The sequence below is a fragment of the Panthera tigris genome, chromosome B1, assembly GCF_018350195.1.
Source record: "Panthera tigris isolate Pti1 chromosome B1, P.tigris_Pti1_mat1.1, whole genome shotgun sequence".
In the NCBI taxonomy this organism is placed as follows: domain Eukaryota; kingdom Metazoa; phylum Chordata; class Mammalia; order Carnivora; family Felidae; genus Panthera; species Panthera tigris.
Window position 1 is genome coordinate 141,219,095 of NC_056663.1, and position 22,438 is coordinate 141,241,532.

Here is a 22,438-nt window from a genome sequence, read left to right on the forward strand (position 1 = left end):
ACTTCAGCACACCTAAAACGAACCATGTCAGAAAATGAACTCAATTTTCTTCCCAAAACTATTGTTTCCATTAATATCAACTTAGAAGATCCCAAGGCTTCAACATTTCACCATTTGACTCCTCCCTTTCTCCCCCTCAAACTGCTCATTCCTAACTATTAGCACAAAGACCTAGTGTCTTTGACATTTGTCTCCTTACTCCAGTCTCATTATGAAGACTTTAAATATTACCTTTATTAGTCTCTGGCAATTGTGCCTAAACTTGTCTCCCAACTTCTAGTTTTGATTCATGCCAATACATCTTACAAACTCTTGTTAGATTATTAAAGCTCTAAGGAACTCCCCATGTTAAAAACTTCTAAGGGATTCTTGCTAAATACAGAATAAAAGTCCAAGCTTATTAGGATCTTATTCAAGATCCTTCTCAGGGCTCCTGGCTGGTTCAGTCAAAACAGCGTGCGACTACTCTTGACCTTAGGGTCGTGAGTTTGAGCCTCATGTTTGGTGTAGGGATTACTGAAAACTCTAAAATAAAAAAAGATCCTTCTCAATATGGTATCAGTCTTCCTTTCCAATATAATTTCCCATTATTCTCTTTCATTTCAATGTATGGGTACTATTCACTATAAGCCAAAGAGAATTAACTGGCTTTTCATGTACATGGCCTATATAATATTTGACTTACTTCAATGTATATGACTAATAGATTCTTTTTATTTAAAATAATATTCCCCTCAGGGTGCCTGCGTGGCTCAGTCGGTTAAGTGTCCAACTTGGGCTCAGGTCATGATCTTGCTGTTTGTGAGTTCGAGCCCCGCATGGGTTTCTGTGCTGACAGCACAGAGCCTGGAGCCTGCTTTGGATTCTGTGTTTCCCTCTCTCTCTACCCCTCCCGCTCATGGTCTCTCTCTCTCTCTCTCTCAAAAATAAATAAACAATTGGGAATGCAAGCTGGTGCAGCCACTCTGGAAAACAGTATGGAGGTTCCTCAAAAAACTAAAAATACAACTACCCTATGACCCAGCAATTGCACTAATAGGCATTTATCCATGGGATACTGCTGTTTCGAAGGGACACATGTATCCCCATGTTTATAGCAGCACTATCAACAATAGCCAAAGTATGGAAAGAGCCCAAATGTCCATCGATGGATGTATGGATAAAGAAGATGTGGTATATATATATACAATGGAGTATTACTCAGCAATCAAAAAGAATGAAATCTTGCCATTTGCAACTACGTGGATGGAACTGGAGGGTATTATGCTAAGTGAAATTAGTCAGAGAAAGACAAATATCATATGACTTCACTCATATGAGGACTTTAAGAGACAAAACAGATGAACATAAGGGAAGGGAAACAAAAATAATATAAAAACAGGGAGGGGGACAAAACATAAGAGACTCATAAATATGGAGAACAAATAGAGGGTTACTGAAGGGGGTATGGGAGGGGGGATGGGCTAAATGGGTAAGAGGCATTAAGGAATCTACTCCTGAAATCATTGTTGCACTATATGCTAACTAATTTGGATGTAAAGTTTAAAAAATAAAATTAAAAAAAAAAACTCATAAGAACCATGAATAAATAAATAAATAAATAAATAAATAAATAAATAAATATTTTAAAAAATTAAATAATATTCCCCTTAATCTACTCATCCAATTATTCAAGGTACAGTTTTTGTTTATTTAAGTAGGCACCATGTCCAAGGTGGGGCCCGATTCACAAGCCCGAGATCAAGAATCCCACACACTTTACCAACACAGCCAGCCAGGCGCCTCTCAAGTCACAGGGTTTTTTGTTTTTTGTTTTTCAAGTTTATTTATTTTGAGAGAGAGAGAGAGAGAAAGAGCGTGCGCACAAGTGGGAAAGGGGCAGACAGAGAGCGAGAGAGAACTCCAAGCAGGCTCCACACTGTCAGTGCAGAGCCCGATGTGGGGCTTGAACTCACGAACTGTGAGATCATGACCAGAGCTGAGATCAAGAGTTGGACGCTTAATTGACTCAGCTACCCAGACACCCCTCAAGTTACAGTTTAAATGTTACCTCCTTCAGCATGTCTTCTCTGATTTCCCTACTCCTGTATAAATTTCTCCTGAACACCTTTGGCACCTTGCAAATTTTTCATACAATACTTCACGATATGGCTATCTATGTAGTAACATTACCTCTTACTAGATTTCGTAAGAGGGAAATATCCACGAGGGGAAAGTTCTTTAAGGGAAATATCTGCAGAGTCACGCACAAAGTAAGCATTTATATATATACATATATACGTATACATATATATGTATATATATATAAATGGAGAAAGAGAGAGAATGCTGAAATAAATAAGCATACATATTACATTGATAAAGAGGTATAAAATAGTATAATGATAACATACCCAGGGGGTAATATGTGCCATTAATTTCAAACTTGAATATGGCCTAAATTTAAAGAACTGGTATTATAAAGTAACTATGTTTTCAAATTATTAGATTACCGATATTAATGCCAAAGGAAAAAAAAGAATCAAATCTACATGTTGTTATATAACACGAAATTCAAACACCAGAACATATTATTAATTCTATGTATATATTAGGAATTTTGTTTTATAACGAAACATACATATTAGAAAGTTATTGACAGCATAAAATAACAAAAAGAATTCTCCCTTACTTCTAGTTAGTTTTGGAAATCTCTTTTTCAGTTTCTTCTTTAATGGATTAAGCTCAGGCATTATTTCTGGAACAGCTACATAAAAGTCTGATTGAATTTCATCATCCAAAATCTGAAATTCAGGGGAAAAAGATAACCTTAAATTATATGAAAAGCTTTATCCTTCTAAAAATAAAAGTATAATGTAGTAATTTCCCTTATACTTTCCCTTAGAAAGCAGACATTAAGCAAAATTCTTTTCTTCAAACACAAAGATCCTACAGACACATTTACCAATTATGAAAAACATGAGAACCAAAACATTTTCTGATGTTCTTTTAAAAACAGCCACATCCTTTAAAAGAAAAAGAAAGAAAGAAAGAAAGAAAGAAAGAAAGAAAGAAAGAAAGAAAGAAAGGTTTCTAAACATTACTAGGTTTAATGTTTCCATGGGGTTATGTTAGGCAAAAGTGTAATAAAGTAGAAGACAGGACTAATGTGTACATGGCACATACAACCCTACAAAGTTGAATTCATATGTCCATTAAAACTAAAGAAACAATGTTGAAAATTTTGCAATATATCACATGTAAAATTAATACCACTCAAATAACCACTAGCAACCAAATCACTAGCAACCACACTGCTTTCCTAAATTTAGAGCATCAAAAAAACTAATCTATAATTATTTTCACAAAGAACTGAAACTAAAATTCTATTTGCCTCCAATAACTAAAAATAAAAGAGGAGTAGGATGGTTGAAAACAAATTCACTTATAATTTATTTATCCATATTGTAATTCATTTTAATAGCAAAAAGAATAATACTTAATTTTTAAAAGACAGTTTTAATTAATTCAGGCAAACATCCAAATTAATTAGTAGACTACTACAATTAGTTGATTACAAAATGAAGCAACTTTTTAGAATAATACTGCCTAGACAAAAAATATTTTACCAATGATTCTTTTTCCATATAATATTTTACCACAATATGTCATTCAAAGACTTGGTTTGGGGTTACACAGTAAACCCTAAAATCTTGAACCATGGCAAAATTAAGCATATTCTGGCATTTTATCTTCCTATTACTATTCTTATTTTTACAAATTCTTTACTCCCTAAATAACTTACTATGGTCCCCTTAACAATAATATTTGCATTAAACGAGCACTTACCACATTTGCCAAGCATTCTGCTAAATATGTCACATGATTTAGTTCATCTAGTCTTTACAATAACCCTAAAAGGCCAGTACTAATATTGACCATACATCCCTGATCAGGAAACAGAGGGCTTAGGGAGGATTAGTCAGTCTATGCAGTCCTAAAGAGCAGACCCTGATTTTAAGCACATATAATGTGGTTCCAGAATCCAGGGCTCTCATTCATAGAAATATGAAAGCAGAGGCAATTTTGAAATGTCAAAGAACTGCATATGAAATCTCTACTCTAAGACCTTCCATACTGGAAACTAAGCTCTACTCTCTAATTCCAAAGAATTTCTGATATTGTTTATTTTTTAAAAATTAAGAGAATGTTAAAATTTTATTAAGTTAAAGTTTATGATGCATCAGAAAGAACTGGGTACCACCCTCTGACTTTGACTCAGATTATGAAAACATAATCTCTTTGTACTTTCCATTAGTGCTACTCCCAAAAATCATTCTGGAGACTCTTCCTTAAAAATCCAGAATCCTAGGGGTGCCTGGGTGGCTCAGTCAGTTGAGCGTCTGACTTCCGCTCAGATCGAGATCTCATGGTTCGAGCCTCACGTCAGACTCTGGGCTAAGAGCTCAGAGCCTGGAGCCTGCTTCAGATTCTGTCTCTCTCTCTCTCTGCCCCTACCTTGCTCACCTCTCTCTCTCTCTCTCTCTCTCTCTCTCTCTCTCTCTCAAAAATAAAACATTGAAAACAAAAAAAAATTTTTTTTTTAAAATCCAGAATCCCTACCACATTTAGAGTACTGTTGGGGCGGGGAAAAAAACAAACTACAAGGACATCCCAAAGGAAAGGCCCAGTTCAAACTTTCCTGAAATCAAAATCTGGATATGGAACAAAGATAAGTTTTCAAATCACTTTCTCCTGTTCTAAAACCAAAAAATGTTAAATGATTAAATTTAGAAGATTTTATAAACTGTTAAGGAAAATCGCTTGTATTTTCAGAAATAACTCCCAAAATTCAATAGACATGCCTCTTCTTCTCACCTCTTTAAAAAAAAAACAAAAAACAAGTTGTTCTGGTTTCAAGCCTGCTCCACAAATGCTTTGCTTTCTCCAGGCAGGCTACAGAGCCACTTGCTGTCTCGTGCTGAGCCTATGCCACTTGTGCTGAGCCTATGCCACTCGGAAGCGGTTGAGGAGTACAAGTTAAGAGTAATGAGAAGTATCATATTACTACAGAGGTCAGATACTATTCCTTGTGATCTGTAAATTTAATCACACTTTTCACTCTAAGAAGGCAGAACAAATATCTGATCTTCAAATCATGAATAATTTAAATTTCATTTTAAATCTTGCATTCAAAATCACAGAGTCATAGTACCCTTTCCAGTCTACCCACAAAACTCTCACAAACATACAGGAAGCAAGGAAAAAAAAATCACAATATAAATCAAGCAAAATTAATATCAGACTGTCTGAATAGTTTTTTCTTAGCTTGATTATGAGACTCAAAAGAATAAGAAAATTTTTCACTGCTTTACAAAGCTTTACTAACCATTTATCAAAAGATATAAGCACAGTGGTTCTGTTCCACATGCAATAAATCAATGGATGGCAAAGATAACAGAACAATTTCTATAACTAATGAACATGAAACAACATTGTACCTTCTGAATCAGACTAGTTCCTCCAGCAAATGCAGCTCCATTTTCTTCTGCTATTTTAATCTCTGATGCATTCTATCAAAATACAATAGTTTGAACATCAATCTTTAAATAAATTCAGTCTGCTTTCAAGTATTTTGTCAGAAAAAATATCACATTTCAAAGTAAAAATTGTGGCTTCTACTCTTAATTAAAACTGTATCAACTGTGTATTAGTTGCATCAGAAATATTATATCTGGAACAAGTTTACTTTGTAGGTGATTAAGGTGTTTCTTGACTACGACATGACGAAATACATTGAAATGACATATTAGGAACCTACCAAGCCCAATCTAACTCTCCAATGCCTTCAATACATCATATTTCAAAAATAAAAGATTAAAATACATTTAGTTTTGCTAATTTAAATGGAGACATCAAACCAATATTGAAGAGGAAAAATTACGTTAAAAATGATAGTATCAAAACTATATTGTACACCTAAAACTAATATAACACTGTATGTTAACTAACTGGAATTAAAATAAAAACTTAAAAAAATTTAGCCAGTTGTCTGAAAATCCAGAAGAAAAATATACAGTATTAGTTATTTTCTTTCTGTATGTTCCGTTTATGTCATTTGGTTTTACTTTGAAAATATATCACTCCCTTAAGTTACTCAAGTTTTGTAGCATTCCAACAGCTCTTGGCTCCACTTTGCTGGAAAGAAGTTAAAGAATCTCTTCCTTGAAAGTAAGGCACATACAGAATAATCAAAACACTCTACAAGACAAATTCATAAATACATTATAAATAAATGTTTATAATACAAGATTGACAAAGAGCCATATGACTTTGTTACAAGCTCGACTTTCCTGTCTTTCCAGACTAGATATTTTTAAAAGTGTGGTCCCTTGGGATGCCTGGGTGTCTCGGTTAAGCGTTCAACTTCGGCTCAGGTCATGATCTCATGGTTTGTGAGTTTGAGCCCCACATAGGGCTCTGTGCTGACAGCTTGGAGCCTACAGCCGGTTTCAGATTCTGTGTCTCCCTCTCTCCCTGTCCCTCCCCTGCTTGTGCTCTCTCTCTCAAAAAAAATAAATAAATAAACATTAAAAAAAAATAAAAATAAAAAAAAAGTGTGGTTTCTGTGTCTACATAGGACTAAGTGGGCCTACCTTTAAAATAATTTTATTGTTTTTGTTTGAGGAGAGGACTTAGTGCAAGTAGCAGGACTAGTAGGATGGATGAATTCTCTATTTCTCTTTAGTTTCTTGTGAGAAACATAATGTGATAGATTAATAATGATAAAATTAATGTTCTAATTTAGCTCTTTCTGAAACTAATGACATAACCTCAAATGGAAAAAATGACTACATGAATAGTCTCATTCAGCTGATCTAAGCACTGATTAATGTTATATGTAAAAAAAATTAAATTATATAAAAAGTTAACAAAGGTTACTCACCCCTGTAAATACAGCAACTTTATTGATTTCTGAAACGAACGGGTATGGAAAACTAAGAACACTGGCAAATGGCTCCACTTTTTTCTAAATACACAACAATGGAAAAATAATTATGAAAAATTCATTTATATTTTCTATATCTCGCATCTATAAAAAACAAAACTGACATTTTATTTTCAACATTTTAATTTTACCATATGTCCTTTAATTAATCCAGAACTATTCACAGATTATAATTTAAAGCATAAAGACTATATTTCAGGGTGCCTGGGTGGCTCAGTCAATTGAGTGACCTCTTGATTTTAGCTCAGGTCATGACCTCATGGTTTGTGAGTTCAAGCCCTATGTCGGGCTCTGTGCTGACAGTGCAGTGCCTGCTTGGGATTCTTTCTCCCTGTCTCTGGCCCTCTCCCACTCTCTCTCTCTCAAAATAAATAAACATTTAAAAAAATAAAATAAGAGACTATGTTTCTTTCATAAGAAACCATAAATGAAAGTCTAAATCTCTTCACCTCCATACTACCACAGGACTTGGCTTCTATCTCTATATCATTCATCACAGCCACTCATATATTAAGAGATGTACTTGCATATCCATATCTTCCTGAGCACCTAGTACAATGATTTCTACATAATGGATATCAATAAATGTTTACTGCCTTGAAGTAAATTCAAAAGAACATGCAAATTTTTGTCACCATCAAAGAGGACAGGAGTGTAGCTATGCATACTGGACAACAAAAAATATCCAGCTAATCTGCTCAGTAGGAGATCCCTAGTTTCCACCATTGGCTCTAAATAATTATGTGATATTAACCCTAATCTAAGACAGGCTGCCAAGCCTGAAAGGCTCTTCTGTGTGGGACTATTTTGAAACAACATGGACTGCCCCCCCACTTCCAGAAATATTTGAGAAGACAGTTGGAAAATCCAAAATATATAATGGCATGCATTGAGGCACCCAAATATGGGTGGAGATTCTACAGGACCTCAGAACTAATTTGTTCAGTTTCCTAGCCAAGGACCTATCTAGCCCTGTGGCTCATATCACTCAGAAAGAATTCAAATGGAAACAAGTTGTAGGCCCACAGTTTTGGTGCAGTTTTAAGGTCTAGAAGAAAGAGAAAATGTGTTGTTCCCTAAATAAAACTGAAAGGTTATCTTTTTAGCAAAACTTTGAGTAGAGATAACCACCTGAGAATTTTTGGGGGGTGGGGGGATTTTTTTTTTTCAGAGGGCGCAAACTCTTACGCATATTTTAGTATCAGACTCAGTTTTATTGACTGGCATTCCTTTGCCATTAACATGTCACAACCGGGTTTCAGTAAATTTTTTAATGGCAAGTAATCACAATAAAAGCATCCCCTGGGGGAATATTGGCTTGTTGTACAAGCACTCTATCAAAAACAAAAAAAATGTCTTAGGAAGACAACAGTACCCTTTCAATATTATTAGTTTACAAGTGGTTTTCACTTATGAAATGAAGTCTGTCATCCTACAATGTCTTCATCATAAACTACAGTTAACCTTTGAAGGACTCAGGGGTTCAGGGCACTGACCTCCAACACAACTGAAAATCTGCATATAACTTGACTCCCCAAAACTTAACTACTAATAGCCTACGGTTGACCAAAAGCCTTACTGATAACATAAACAGTCAACTAACACACATTTGGTATGTTATATGTATTATATACTGCATTCTTATAACAAAGAAAACTAGAGAAAAGAAAATGTTATTAGGAAAATAAGGAATAGAAAATATATTTACGGTACTGTACTTATCAAAAAAACTCTGCATGTAAGTAGATCCTCACAGTTCAAACCTATGTTGTTTAAGGGTCAACTATACATTAATGGCTGACTGAGAAAATGATCATCTTGGATACTACAACATTTTTAAAATAAAAGGACAGTAACACTATAGTAGAAAATAAAATTACAGCATGGTCAGTATAAACTGTTTCTAATAAATAAGAACTAAGAAATGAGAAAGACCTTGATTCAAATCCTAATTCTACCCTCTACCCTGTGACCTAGAAGAAGTTACTTCAGTTTCTATGTCTCAGCTTCCTCTTTTGAGATTATTATAGGATTAAGTGAGAAAATGCATGCAAAGCACTTAGCATTGTGGCTGGCACACAGGAAGTTTCCATAAATGTTGGCTGTGATAATTAAACACTTATCAAGTCCTTTACATGCATTATTTCATTTAAACCTCTGAAAAACCGCATGAACTAAGCATTTTATCTCCCTTTATCAAGAGAGAAAAATCGGGGGCACCTAGGTGGCTCAGTTGGTTAAGCATCCGACTTCAGCTCAAGTAATGATCTCACAGTTCGTGGGTTCAAGCCCCACATTGGGCTCTGTGCTGACAGCTCGGAGCCTGGAGCCTGCTTCTGATTCTCTGTCTCCCTCTCTCTCTGCCCCTCCCCTGCTCACGCTGTCTCTCTCTCTCAAAAATAAATAAATGTAAAAAAGAAAAAAAATTAAAGAGGTAGAAATATAGATCTGAGGAGGTTAAACTGTAAAGCCTAAAGTCAAAGAGCAAGTAAGTGGTGACATCAAGCTTCTGACCTATACTGTAATCTGATTCCAGAGCCCATTCTCTTAAGCACTACACTGTACTCCTCCTCTTAAGTGTTCAACTATTGTTGCTGTTGAGGTTGTTCAATTGTATTCAAAACCTGTACCTTTCAGTTTGACCAAAAAAAGACATCCTTGGAATAAAAATTAAAACACTGCTTCCAAGAAAATTAGATTTCTTAAGACAGTTAAAAAATTTAGAGCTGTAATGGACCTCAGCTCTAACTCAGCATTTTTACTACTTTTAGAGTTTTATAAACAAAAGTCTTCCATGGAACTGCATATAGAGTGCAGAAAGGTTTTGGCTAAAGCCAAGAGTGACGGGCGTGGCACCCCATCCATGCAAACTTAGTCTCAACGCAGGACTCTAAGGAACACACCTGAAGCAACTGAGCTAATCCCAAACTCTCATTTACAGAAAAGGAATAGGACACCCAGGCAGCTTAAGTCATTTTTCAAAGTTACAGCAATACCTCAATTAATTTTAACACCAATTTGCTGACATTCGTACCAGTGATTTTCAGGTGAATAGGAGATACATGTTCATCAACTCTGCAGAATATGTTCAACATTCTACTTTATATTTTGAAAATAAAGACAAACATTTTTCATCCTGAAGTACAGAAAAAGCATAAGATTTTCTAAAAATTGTTATATGGAATAGGAACTTGAAAAATTAAGAAACAGCAATTCATATAGCCACTGTTCACAAATAAATTTTTTTTAATTGAGTCTACATACCTTCTTCCCCAGTGCCATATCCAGTGTCAAATCAAGATAAACACCTTGCTTTGGATTAGTAAAGTCTAGAATTTGAAATTTCTTAAGTAACTGAATAGCCTTCTCCACCTCGTGTATCTGTCTTGGATATAAGCGTTTTAAGTAGACATCATCCTCAGGTTCGTCTTCCATAAAGGAATATGACTTTATTTTTTCTGTTTCATCTGTTTTCTCATCTGATGTTTTGTCTTTTACACCTTTTTTTGTGCTCTTTGCAGGCCTTAAAAAAAGATAAATTCAAGATCAGTTACTCAATACATAGTCCAAGAAACTGTTTTTTTAATATTTCTTTCTTATTTTTGAGACAGTGAGAGCATGGGTAGGGGAGGGGCAGAGAGAGACAAGGACAGAAGATCAGAAGCAGGCTCTGCACTGACAGAGCCCGATGTGGGGCTTTAACCCACAAACCGTGAGATCATGACCTGAACAGAAGTTGGATGCTCAACCAAGTGAGCCACCCAGGCGTCCCAAGAAACTTTTTTCAAAAAAGCCAATGAATGTAAGACAGAAAAAATAACAAAATATAAAGTTTATTTTATTTTAATTTTTTTAAAGTTTATTTTAATTCAAAAGCATAGACTGCTTTACAGTTTTTCTAATTCAATGAATATCAAGTGAACTTTTGTACTGTTTGCAGGTGATACAAAGTTAGATAAGGCATTGGTGCTGCTCTCCAGAAATTTAGAGGAGTAGAGGAGACAGACATGCAAACAGATAATTTCAATACAGTGGGGTAAGTACTCTGACAGTGTTAGCAGAGCCAGGCCAAAGCCATAAGGAAGACATTTAAGCCAGCCTAATAAATTAAGGAAAGGTTTTAGAAGAGATGACCCTAACATCGATTCTTGAAGGATAAGAATCAGCCCAAGTATATACCCAAGAAAGACAAAAACCTATGACCACATGAAAAAGTGTACACAAATGTTCATAGCAGCATTACTAACGGCCAAAATGTAAGAACAACTCAGATGTCCAATAACCCAGATGAATGGATACATAAATGTGGTATATCCATATAATAAAATATCAATCAGCAGTGAAAAGGAATGCAGTACTGATACAAGCTACAAAAAGCATGAACTTGAAAAACATTATGCCGGTGAAAAGAAGCCAGTCACAAAAGACCACATATTGTATGGTTCCATCCATATGAAAGAACAAGAATGGGTAAATCCATAGAGACTGAAAGTAGATTTAATGTTTGTCCGAGACTGGAGGAGGGGGTTGGAGAAATGGGGCATAACTGACAACAGGCATTGGGTTTTGGAGTAAGTTAACAAAAATGTTCTAAAAATGACACTGTTGGTGGCGGCAAAAGTGTGAATATACTAAAGATCACTGAATTGTACACTTTAAATAGGTGAATTTTATGGTATGTAAATTATATCTCAATAAAGCTACTATTTTAAAAAGTAGAGTGGGGCACCTAGGTGGTTCAGTCAGTTAAGCATCCAACTCTGAATTTCCACTCAGTCATGATCTCCTGGTTCATGAGTTCAAGCTCTGCATCTGGCTCTGTGCTGACAGTGTGGAGCCTGCTTGGGATTCTCTCTCCCTGCCCCTCCCCTGCTTGTGTGTGCTTTCTCTTTCTTTCTTTCCCTCTCTCTCTCTCTCTCTCTCTCTCTCAAAATAAATAAGTAAACTTTAAAAAAAAACATTAAAAGTAGCAAGAGAAAAATTAAATTAAAAAAAAAAAAATAAAGAGTTGGCCAGGCAAAGAAACACATAATAAAAGTACTGAGTCATCAAATAGAATATAAATACATACAGAGAGCCATTATAAATTCTAACTGACTAGGGAAAAGTGGGCACAATTTTTCTGCAAGGGACCAGACAGCAAATAATTGATGGTCACTCATCTCAATAGCTCAATTCTGCCACTATGTGAAAGCAGCCATAGACACTGAAGAATGAATGAGTGTAGATGTGTTCCAATAAAGCTTTATTTATGAACAATGGCTTCAATTTCATAATTTTCATGTGTCACTAAAAAATGTAAGAACCATTCCTAGTTCATGAACCATACCAAAATAGATGGCAGACCAGATTTTTTGGCCCACTGGCCATATTTTAGTGACTCCTTAACCAAAGGGTAAAACAGAGGGCACAAAACATCAAAAGATGAGGCTGGAGAATCTACATCATAGAGGGCCTTCACTAGAAACAATGAGAAGCCACAGAACAGGAGTGACATCTGTATTTTCATACAGACTATTCCCACTATAAGAGATGGATTTGAAGGAAGCTGGATTGGACACAATATAAAGACTATTCCTTCCCTTGCTTCCCCAGGAGATATGACAGCCTCCAGAGCAGTGATGGTAGTAGGCTGAAGAAGATAAGACATTAGATATTCACAAAGAAAATACCATAGAAAAAGAAAGGGGGAAAGACTCTAGAATACTTCCTAGGCTTCTGGCTTGTGTGACTAGGCATAGAGCTGTATCATTAAGAGCAGAAATGAAAGCAAAACAGGTTTCTTGTGAGGAAAGTAGTCACAGAGATGAGTTCGGTTTGGGGCAATAGAGAATTTGGTGTGGGGTTGGTTACATCATTAACTTCAATTCTTTATCCCCTCTCTCAAGTCCCTTTGCTGAGTAACTTTGCAATTCCTCCCACTTAATGGGGTACAGCATGTTTCCTAGCACCTTGATTGGCCATGTGACTAGGGTGGCCAATATAATAAGTGAAAGTGACAGTTTTTCTGTTCTAAGTTTAGTCCAAAAAGAGGCTTCATATGTTTCTACTTGTATGTTTGTATTTCTGTCATTTTCATAAGAACATGCCTGGGCTAGCCCAAAGGCAGGAGAAGGAGAGATACATGAAACAGACCTGCCCCCACAGAACCCCAGGCTAGATTGGACAATTCTCAGCTGACCTGCAGACTCACAGATGTGCAGCAAGCTCAGCCAAGGTCATAAGAAACACCCATCCAAAGCTTAAATCAGCTGAGCCATAGATGTGTGGGGAATGATAAGTAACTCTTGAGTGGTCTGGTATATAACAAAAGCTAACAAGCTGTTTACAAAATATCTAGGAAAATATGTTCAGCAGGTAATTGCAGGTAAGAGTTTGAAGCTAAAAAAAAAAGAAAAAAAAAACAAGACAGCTAGAGATAATATATTTTCTCAGCATTAATTCAAATCATACCTATAATCTTTTAACCATAAAGTTTTTAAATTAAATAATATTCTAGAAAAAGGTTTGGGTTCTGTGGTAGGCAAAATAATGGCTTTCCAAAAAGGCAATATCTACATGGCAAAAAGGACTTTGCAGATGTGCTTAGGGCTAAAGACTTCCAGATAGGGAGATTATTTGGATAATCCAGGGAGTACAATCTAATCACACAAGTCCCTGAAAGTAGAGAAACTTTCCCCTTTCTCACCTGCATCTGACAGAGGTGGGAAGTGACAAAAGAAATTTGAGCATGAAAGAGAATCTGCCATTCTTGGCTTTGAAGATGGAGGAAGGGGCCCTCAAGCCGGGGAATGTGGGTAGCCTCTCAAAAGTGGGAATGGACAGGATACAGGTTTTCCCCTCCAGTCTGGAAAGAAGCCCTGCTGACACCTTGATTTTAGCCCAGTGAGATCCATGGCTGACTTGACCCACAGAACTGCAAGATAATAAATTTGGGATGTTTTAAACCACAAAGTTTGTGGTAATTTATTATGGCAGCAAGAGAAAACTAATATGGGGTCCTATAAAATTTATGTGTAAGAAATAGATGATGGCAAAATAATAATTTTTTTTTAAAAATGTGTTCAAGCCCTGCATCAGTCTCCACGCTGTCAGTGCAGATCAGAGCCTGCTTGGGATTCTCTCTCTCCCATTCTTTTAGCACTCAACGAATCCTAATTACCACAATTAACAGCATCCTCCCAGCTAACAAGCAATTCAACAGAATAGCAGATAATGACAATGCTCATTTTTAATGGGACACAGGTGTCCTTCTAGACTGATGACAAGTCTAACCAGGTGCCCCAGTGGATGGATACAACACACCTCAACAGCTACTTTGGAAGTAGTCCACAAAATTCTGAACCTTCCAAAGTGGAGAAATCACATTTTTTATTTTATATTTAGTAAAAGAACAGGGAGGCCAATAAAAGAAGGAGCCTGGAGAACATGCTTTTTGTTTTTGTTTTTAAGTTTATTTATTTGAGAGAGAGAGAAAAGCAGAGAGAGAAGGAGAGAGGGAATAACCAGGCTTGATGCTGCCAGCTCAGAGCCTGACTGGGGCCCCATCCCACAAACCATGTGACCACAATCTGAGCCAAGATCAAAAGTAGGACGTTTAACCGACTGAGCCACCCAGGCACCCTGAGAGCGCCTGTTTTGGTAATAAAATCTCCATCTAAAATAAAACAAATAAATGTCCTAGCTGTAACCTATAGGTTTACTTTAGATAAATGCTGATTTCACCAATAAATTTGTAATCATGGCTGAACCTGTCCATTCAAATTGCAATTAATCTCAAATTCCCAAGGACTGAAATGTGATTTTTATGTTAATAAATATTTGCAAAACCCAAAAGAAGTCTGATACATAAAGAGACTGAATTGAGATATACAGCAATTTACTTATTTATACTTTTTAAATTTTTTAATGTTTATTTATTTTTGAGAGTGCGTGTGTGTGCGCACGTGTGAGGGAGGGGCAGAGAGGGAGGGAGACACAGAATCCAAAGCAGGTTCCAATTTGTCAGCACAGAGACCAATGCAGGGCTGGAACCCACGAACTGTGAGATCATGACCTGAGCTGAAGTCAGATGTTTAACCAACTGAGGCACTCAGGCACCCCTACTTACTTCTACTTTGATCTCTGTTTCACAAAATATTTGAGGTGATTCAAGAAAAATATTTTTAAGTTACAAACGGAACACAGGTTTTTTTTTTTTTAATGTTCGTTTATTTATTTTTGAGAGAGAGAGAGAGAGAGAGAGAGCACATGCATGACCTGGAGAGGGGCAGAGAGAGGAGAGAGAGAATCCCAAGCAGGCTCCACACTGACAGCACAGAGCCAGATGAGATCTTGACCTGAGCCAAAATCAAGTTAGATGATTAACTGACTGAGACACCCAGACGCCCCTATTGTTTTTTAAGATTTATTTTATTTTAGAGAGAGAGAACACAAGCGGAGGAGAGGGGCAGAGGGAGAGAGAGAGAGAGAAGCACATTCTGAGCGTGGAGCCTAACACGGGGCTCAATTCCACAATCCTGGGATCATGACCTGAACTGAAATCAAGAGTTGGATGCTCAATGTACTGAGCCACCCAGGTGCCCCAGAACACTGTTTGGGATAAAGAAAAAAAAAAAAAAGCATAATACATTATAACACAGATCAAATAGAACTCTAAAATAACACTTTCTTCCAAAATTAAAAAAACACACAATAAAAGCTGTCAATAATTAATTTTGTAGACCGACTGCTTATTTTCCATGACCCTTCAAAAAATGGCTATCTTTATTCATTAGAATCGCATCCAGAAGAACTCTGTTGCTCATGCAAATGTAAGGCCCTATCAGGAGAGTTTAAATACTGTGATTCTTGGGGAATAAAAATAAATCATACTAAAAAGGGGTTTGCTAATGTGAGGGAGAAATACCTGGCAGTTTGAATCAAAGAGAATTTTGCTGCAGTTACCTTGGTACCTCAACCACATACATTAAATGAGTAATAAGAGACTACTCAAGTAATAACTCTCCCCTTGCCTCATCTGTCCCTTAACACCAAAAGTGTAAAAGAAAAAATAATTCCATAGCCATACTCAAATAAATGAGAAAAAATCAGTGCTGTAATAATTTTTTTAATGTTTATTTATTTTTGAGAGAGAGAGAAACAGAATGTGAGTGGAGGAGGGGCAGAGAGAGAGGGAGGCACAGAATCCAAAGCAGGCTCCAGGCTCTGAGCTGTCAGCACAAAACCCGACACAGGGCTCGAACCCTGAACCGTGAGATCATGACCTGAGCCGATCGGACACCCAATCAACTGAGCCACCCAGGTGCCCCAAAATCAACGCTGTAATAAAGCTCACTTCAAGACCTCTGAAGATCTGTGACCCCAGAGATCCAAGTCCCTTCAAGGCTGAAAAACCCTTTACACAGAGGAACTGGGGGATAGGATCCGGGCAGCACGGTGATACACAACTTCTGTCAAATTACACTGAACTAAACAGAACTGAAGACAAAATGCCTAGGGCATGTAATTATTAATGGAATGCAAATATCTGGACATCTTATTTCTTAGTATAATCCTGTAAATAAATTCACTAATATCTCTGACACTGGTTTACTCATGAAACTAAATGCAGAAGTTCTGCTTATGCTTACAATGTGAAAGCCAAAAGAATAAAACAGTCAATAATAATATAAAAAAATGAAAATTAAAAAATAAAAACTGGAAAGAGCACTAACAATAAGAGAGTTGGATAAAATCATGACTTTTCTTCAATGCATCACAAAGCTGAGATCACAGGGCAACTAAGTAGCCTTAAATCCAAGGATAATCAGTCCACATTCCCCATGCCCACTCCATATGCATACTCAGGACACTCTCACCCATGGCAGAGTATAGAAGGCAAGCAGGTAAGAAGAAAAAAAAATCAGCTACAATTTTAGGACTACTAGAAACTCCCTGGGAAATCCACACACGAGGGGAGTTCACACTCAATTTACAGGCCCTTTCCACAGACCTCCACCAGATGCTCCTGGGAAAGACTGGAGCAGGCCAGGAGACTAGAAAAAACTTCCTAAAGAGTGCAGGCACAGAGTTAGCCACTGCTGCCAGAAAGGCATGTAACCCTGAAAACATGTAGGGCACAGGTGTAGGGAAAAGAAAGAAAAAAACACCAAAACTTCTACCCTTAGGTAGGTCAGGAAACAGTCCTGAGCACAGTATCCTCACCAGTACAGTAAAGCTGGGGAAGGGCCTGGACACTGGCACAAGACCTGCAATAAATAAATACCAAAAGGAGAAGGGACAGAAATACTGAGAAAACCCCATTCCCAAGGTCCAGCCACACTGCATCTACTTAAGAAAAAGGCTGGACTTGGAAAACAGAATATCCCTCCTGCACCCATCACCAGCCTAGCAGGCACTAATAAGCAACAGCAATCTACACTAGGGGAGGGGAAAGAGTATGCAGAGAGACCCCCCCTCTGAGGCACAGCTGCACAGGCAAGGCAGAAAACAGAGCATAAAACAGAAACGCTGAGAAAAACCTTCTAGCAACCCACCCCCCACCCTAAGCACAAGGTAAAATGCAGAAATGTGAAGCTGGTGGTAACCATAGCAACAACAAAACCAAAACCTAGCTCAACTTCTGACTGGACTGATTGAACACTGTGACAAGAAGAGGCATGTGCATTCCCAGGCATAAATACTAGGTACTTCGGTCTCAACTGTTCTACACAAGATGTTCAACAGTCAAAAAATTTGAGATACATGAAAAAAGAGCCTATTATCAACAGAGAAACAGAACCAGAGTCAGAGATGATCAAGTGGCCTTTCTTTATTAGGATCTGCCACTGGCAAACCATGGGTATATGCACATACATGGAGGAGTGAAGAGACTCAAGATGACGAGAGAAGAGAGAAGCAAGCACAAGCCTCTCCAACCTGTCTCAGCTCTGATTTAAAAAAAAAAAAATTTCCATACAAAAACTATTTCTCACTATATTATAAAATTGGTACCTTAAAAAATTAAAACCACCACTACAATTACAAATACTATGATTCTCATCAAGCTACTGAATAATTCTCATTTGTCAGACATGAAAGAAATCATCTGCTAATAATTTACCAGTTTTATTTTACGTTGCATATTTCTCACGCTATAGTTTTTAGATGAGTGAAAATTGTTTTTAAAGTTGCACTGGAAGAGAATATGGGGAAGACAAAATGAAAATTTTCTATAGGATAAAAGCAAACATTTAAAGATAAAATATTCTAACAGTAATTAATATCCCTAATAAATATTTTCAAAAAGCAGAAAAGAAGACAAACTGCTCAAAAGAAAAATAAGCAAAAGATATAAATTAGAATACAATGAAGAAACAGAAATAAAGACTGATGATATCAAGAGAGGTTAAGAATGCAGGCACTCATTCACTGCTGGAGGGATAGGGATGTAACCAGGTAGAACCCAATACTCCTCTAACTTAACAACAAAAAAGAATCCACTGGGTACTATGCACACTGAAAAGGAAGGCTCCTTTCTAGTTATATTTCTGCCACCTCCCTCTTCATCCTGTATCAAGCCAGAGCAGACAGTATTCGTCCATATCATTCACTTTCATGCTTCTGTACCACTGAAATACTTTTCTCTCAAACCCCCTGCAAAATTCTTTCAGGACCCAGTTCAAATACTTCTTGCCATACCCTTTTCCAGGTAGAATTAATTTGCCTTATATCTGTGATCCCATAGAACTTGGTCCATTTCTCTTCCACAGCAATTAAAAGGTTATATATAGTACACAACATGTACTAATTTATGTAAAGAGCTCCTACTAATCAACAAAGAATTGGAATAGAACATGAAGAAAATCCATAGTAAACAATATAAATGGTTTTTTAACACATGAAAAGATATACAACCTCAATAATAATAAAAGAAACATAAACTAAAACTTGATTATACCATTCATTACCCAGCAAATTGTCAAGAGTTCAAAAATTTTAACTACACTGTATATGAAAAAATAGGCATTCTAATACTATTTACTGGCAAGAACATAAATTGTCAATATCTCTATGAAGGCAATTTGGCATTACCTATCAAAATTATAAATGCACATATCTTTTGATTCAAAAATTCTATTTCTCAGAGTTTATACTACAAATGTATTCATAATCTTTGACAAGATCTATGTACATGATTATTCACTGCAGGATCATTTGTATTAGCAAAAGATTAAAAAGATAAATGTGTATCATTGAGGGAAATAGGGAAATGGTTAAATAAATTATAGTATATTCACATGATGAAATATTATATGCAGGTCATTATAGCACTATTTTACAAAAACCAAAACATGGAAACAACCTAAGTGTCCATCAACAGATGAATGGATAAAGAAAACACGGCACATGTATACAATGAAATATTTATCATTCAGTCATAAGAAAAGAATGAAATCTTGCCATTTGAGACAACATGGATGGACCTTCAGGGCATTATGCTGATAAAAGTTAGACAAAAAATAACAAATACCATATGATCTCACTTATACATGAAATCTTTAAAAAAAAAAAATGAACTCACAGAGCAGAGAACTAATTGGTGGTTACCAAAGGCAGGGCGGGGGTGGGTGAAATGGGCCAAGGTGGTCAAAAGTACAAACTCCCTCTTATAAAATAAATAATCATGGAAATGTAATGTGTAGCAAGGTGACTACAGTTAATAATACTGTATGGTCTGTTTGAAAGTTGCTAAGAGGGTAAATCTTCAAAAGCTCTCATCACAAGAAAAGAAAGTACATCTCTATATAGTGACAGATATTAACAAGACTTACTCTTATGGGGATTTCCCAAAATACACAAATATTGAATCATTATGTTGTACACCTGACACTAATATATTATGTGTCAATTACATCTCATTAAAAAAAAATAACTAGACAGCTCCATCTAAAACTATCTCCAAGATATATCATTTTTTTAAGTTTCTTTATTTTGAGAGAGAAAGAGAGAGCAAGTGCAGAAGAGAGGCAGAGAGAGAAGATCTCAAGCACGATCTATGCTGTTTAGTGTGGAGGAGCCCGATGTGGGTCTAGAACCCACGAACAGTGACATCATGACCTGAGCTGAAATCAGGAGTTGGATGCTTAACAGACTGAGTCACCCAGGCACGCCTATGATACGCTGTTAAGTTAAAAGCAAGCAAGATGCAAAACGAGGAATACAGTTAAATAAGAAACAATTCTGACATTAAATGTATGTGGTTTTTTTTCCTACACCAACCAATCATCTGACATCAGCCAAGTATCCAACACTTGAACACAATTCTGATACTATCTACCTGGATTTTGCATCAGATCCCACAAGTTAAGGATTCAATCCCACAAGACTGCCCCCACTTCGGATGCCAACTGCAATTCAGGGCCTCTGGTATTTCTGGCCAAATGGCTAGAAATCAAGGCGTCCTGTGACCCCCTCCACAGACCTCATAATTTACTAGAATAGTTCACAGAGCACAAAGAAACACTTACTTAACATTTACCAGTTTATTATACAATAAAAAATATGATAAAGGATACAGACGAAGGGACATAGTGGAAGGTCCAAAAGAGTCTAGAGTGTAAGAGTTTCTCTCCCCAGTGGGTCTGGGTGAGTCACCTTTCTGGCACACGTATATATTCACCAATCCAGAAACTCTTAGAACCCCACAGTACTGGGATTTTTATGGAGGCATAATCAATTATGAACTCAATCTCTAGCCTCTCTCCCTGGCAGGGCTGAAAGATTATTCTTTTTTTTTTTTTAATTTGTTTAGTGTTTTATTCATTTTCTGAGAGAGAGAGAGAGAGAGAGAGAGAGAGAGCGCGCGAGCGAGCAGGGGACAGGCAGAGAGAGGGAGACACTGAACCCAAAGCAGGCTCCACCAGAGCCTGATGTGGGGCTCAGACTCAAGAACCATGAGATCGATCATGACCTGAGCTGTAGTCTGACATTTAACTGAATGAGCCACCCAAGCACCCCAGGGCTGAAAGAGTCTAATCATGGCTTGCTCTTTCTGGTGAACAGCCCTCACCTAAGAGTCTACCAAGATTTGCCTTAGTAGAACAAAAGATGCTCTTAGCACCCAGAAAATTACAAGAGGTTTTAAGAGCTCTGTATCAAGCACTGGGGGCAGAGACCAATATAAATATTTCTTATCATATCACAAAATCCTAGCTCCAACACTTACTAGCTCTGTGACCCTAGGCAAGTTATCTATCAGTGCCTTACTTTTCAACTCAAAAACATAACATTATAACAACAGCTTGCACATAAAGTTGCTGTGGAAAATAAATTAATTATTGAATGCCAGTGTTCAATATATGTTAAGTATTACTATAATAAGTCATATTTTTTTCTTTAGGACTATCAAAGCAGAGATGATAAACTTTTACAACTATATGTCCCTGTACATATTTATGGGACAAAGCATAATGTTTTTTAATCAAAATTTTAAATGAAAGCAAACAAAATGAATTAAAAAAAAATACTTACTTTGTAGCAGCAGCAAAATATCTGCTGGGCACCCAAACATTTACAGAACAAGGATAAAGAGGTGTTTGACAAGTCGTCTTGGAAAGACCATGCTTTTGACGATGTATCAAGACTTGAAAGAAAAAAAAATACATTAATCATTACATCCATAATTTTTATATTCTTAATCAATGTTTCTAAAACAAAAAAACAAAAATATTCAATATTTTATGAGTCTCAACCATTCTTTAAAAAGCGTAATAGTGGGGCACCTCAGTGGTTCAGTCAGTTAAGTGTCTGACTTCGGCTCAGGTCATGATCTCCGGGTTGGTGAGTTTGGGCCCCATGTTAGGCTCTGTGCTAACAGCTGGAGCCTGGGGCCTACTTTGGATTCTGTGTCTCCCTCTCTTACTGCCCCTCCCCTGCTTGCACTCTGTCTCTCTCTCTCTCTCTCTCAAAAATACATAAACATCAAAAGAAATTTTTAAAGTATAATAATAGAACCTACAATACGTGAAACTAAAGCCAAGTAAACATCTAATTCAACAATTGTCTTCATTTTTTGTTTAAGATTTTGTTTTTAAGTAATCTGTACACCCAATGTAGAGCTCAAACTTACAACCATGAAATCTACAATTGTATGTTCTACTGACTGAGCCAGCCAGGTGCCCCCTGTCTTCATTTATTTTTAACTTAATGTAGTTCAGGTTCAACAGAGTATGTTAGCTCTGCTATTATGGAATACATATCCTGAATTTCTTAATAATTTAAATTTTTCTCTTTTTATATGTATAATACATTCACAGAGTTGCCCAATGTACATCTGAAGAATAACAGCTAAGTGGAGGGAATCGCCTTACCAGAGATCAATGTGTTATGAAGTTATGGTAATTAAGACACTTTGCTATTGGCACAAGTATAGAAAGACAAATTAATAAAACAAAAATAGCCTAGCAA

At 36.6% G+C, this 22,438-nt stretch overlaps 1 protein-coding gene across 1 annotated transcript in view; it reads right to left on the reverse strand.

Moving 5' to 3' along the window:
- MRPL1 (mitochondrial ribosomal protein L1) overlaps positions 1 to 22,438 on the reverse strand; it is a 97,722-nt gene that overhangs the window by 62,284 nt on the left and 13,000 nt on the right. Inside the window, exons 2-6 of the mRNA XM_007074790.3 lie at positions 21,503 to 21,614; positions 10,253 to 10,511; positions 6,926 to 7,009; positions 5,481 to 5,552; positions 2,672 to 2,783 (exon numbers count right to left, since the gene is read on the reverse strand). Of these exons, the coding sequence (XP_007074852.1) occupies positions 2,672 to 2,783; positions 5,481 to 5,552; positions 6,926 to 7,009; positions 10,253 to 10,511; positions 21,503 to 21,614 (639 nt within the window). The remainder of the gene's footprint in view (positions 1 to 2,671; positions 2,784 to 5,480; positions 5,553 to 6,925; positions 7,010 to 10,252; positions 10,512 to 21,502; positions 21,615 to 22,438) is intronic.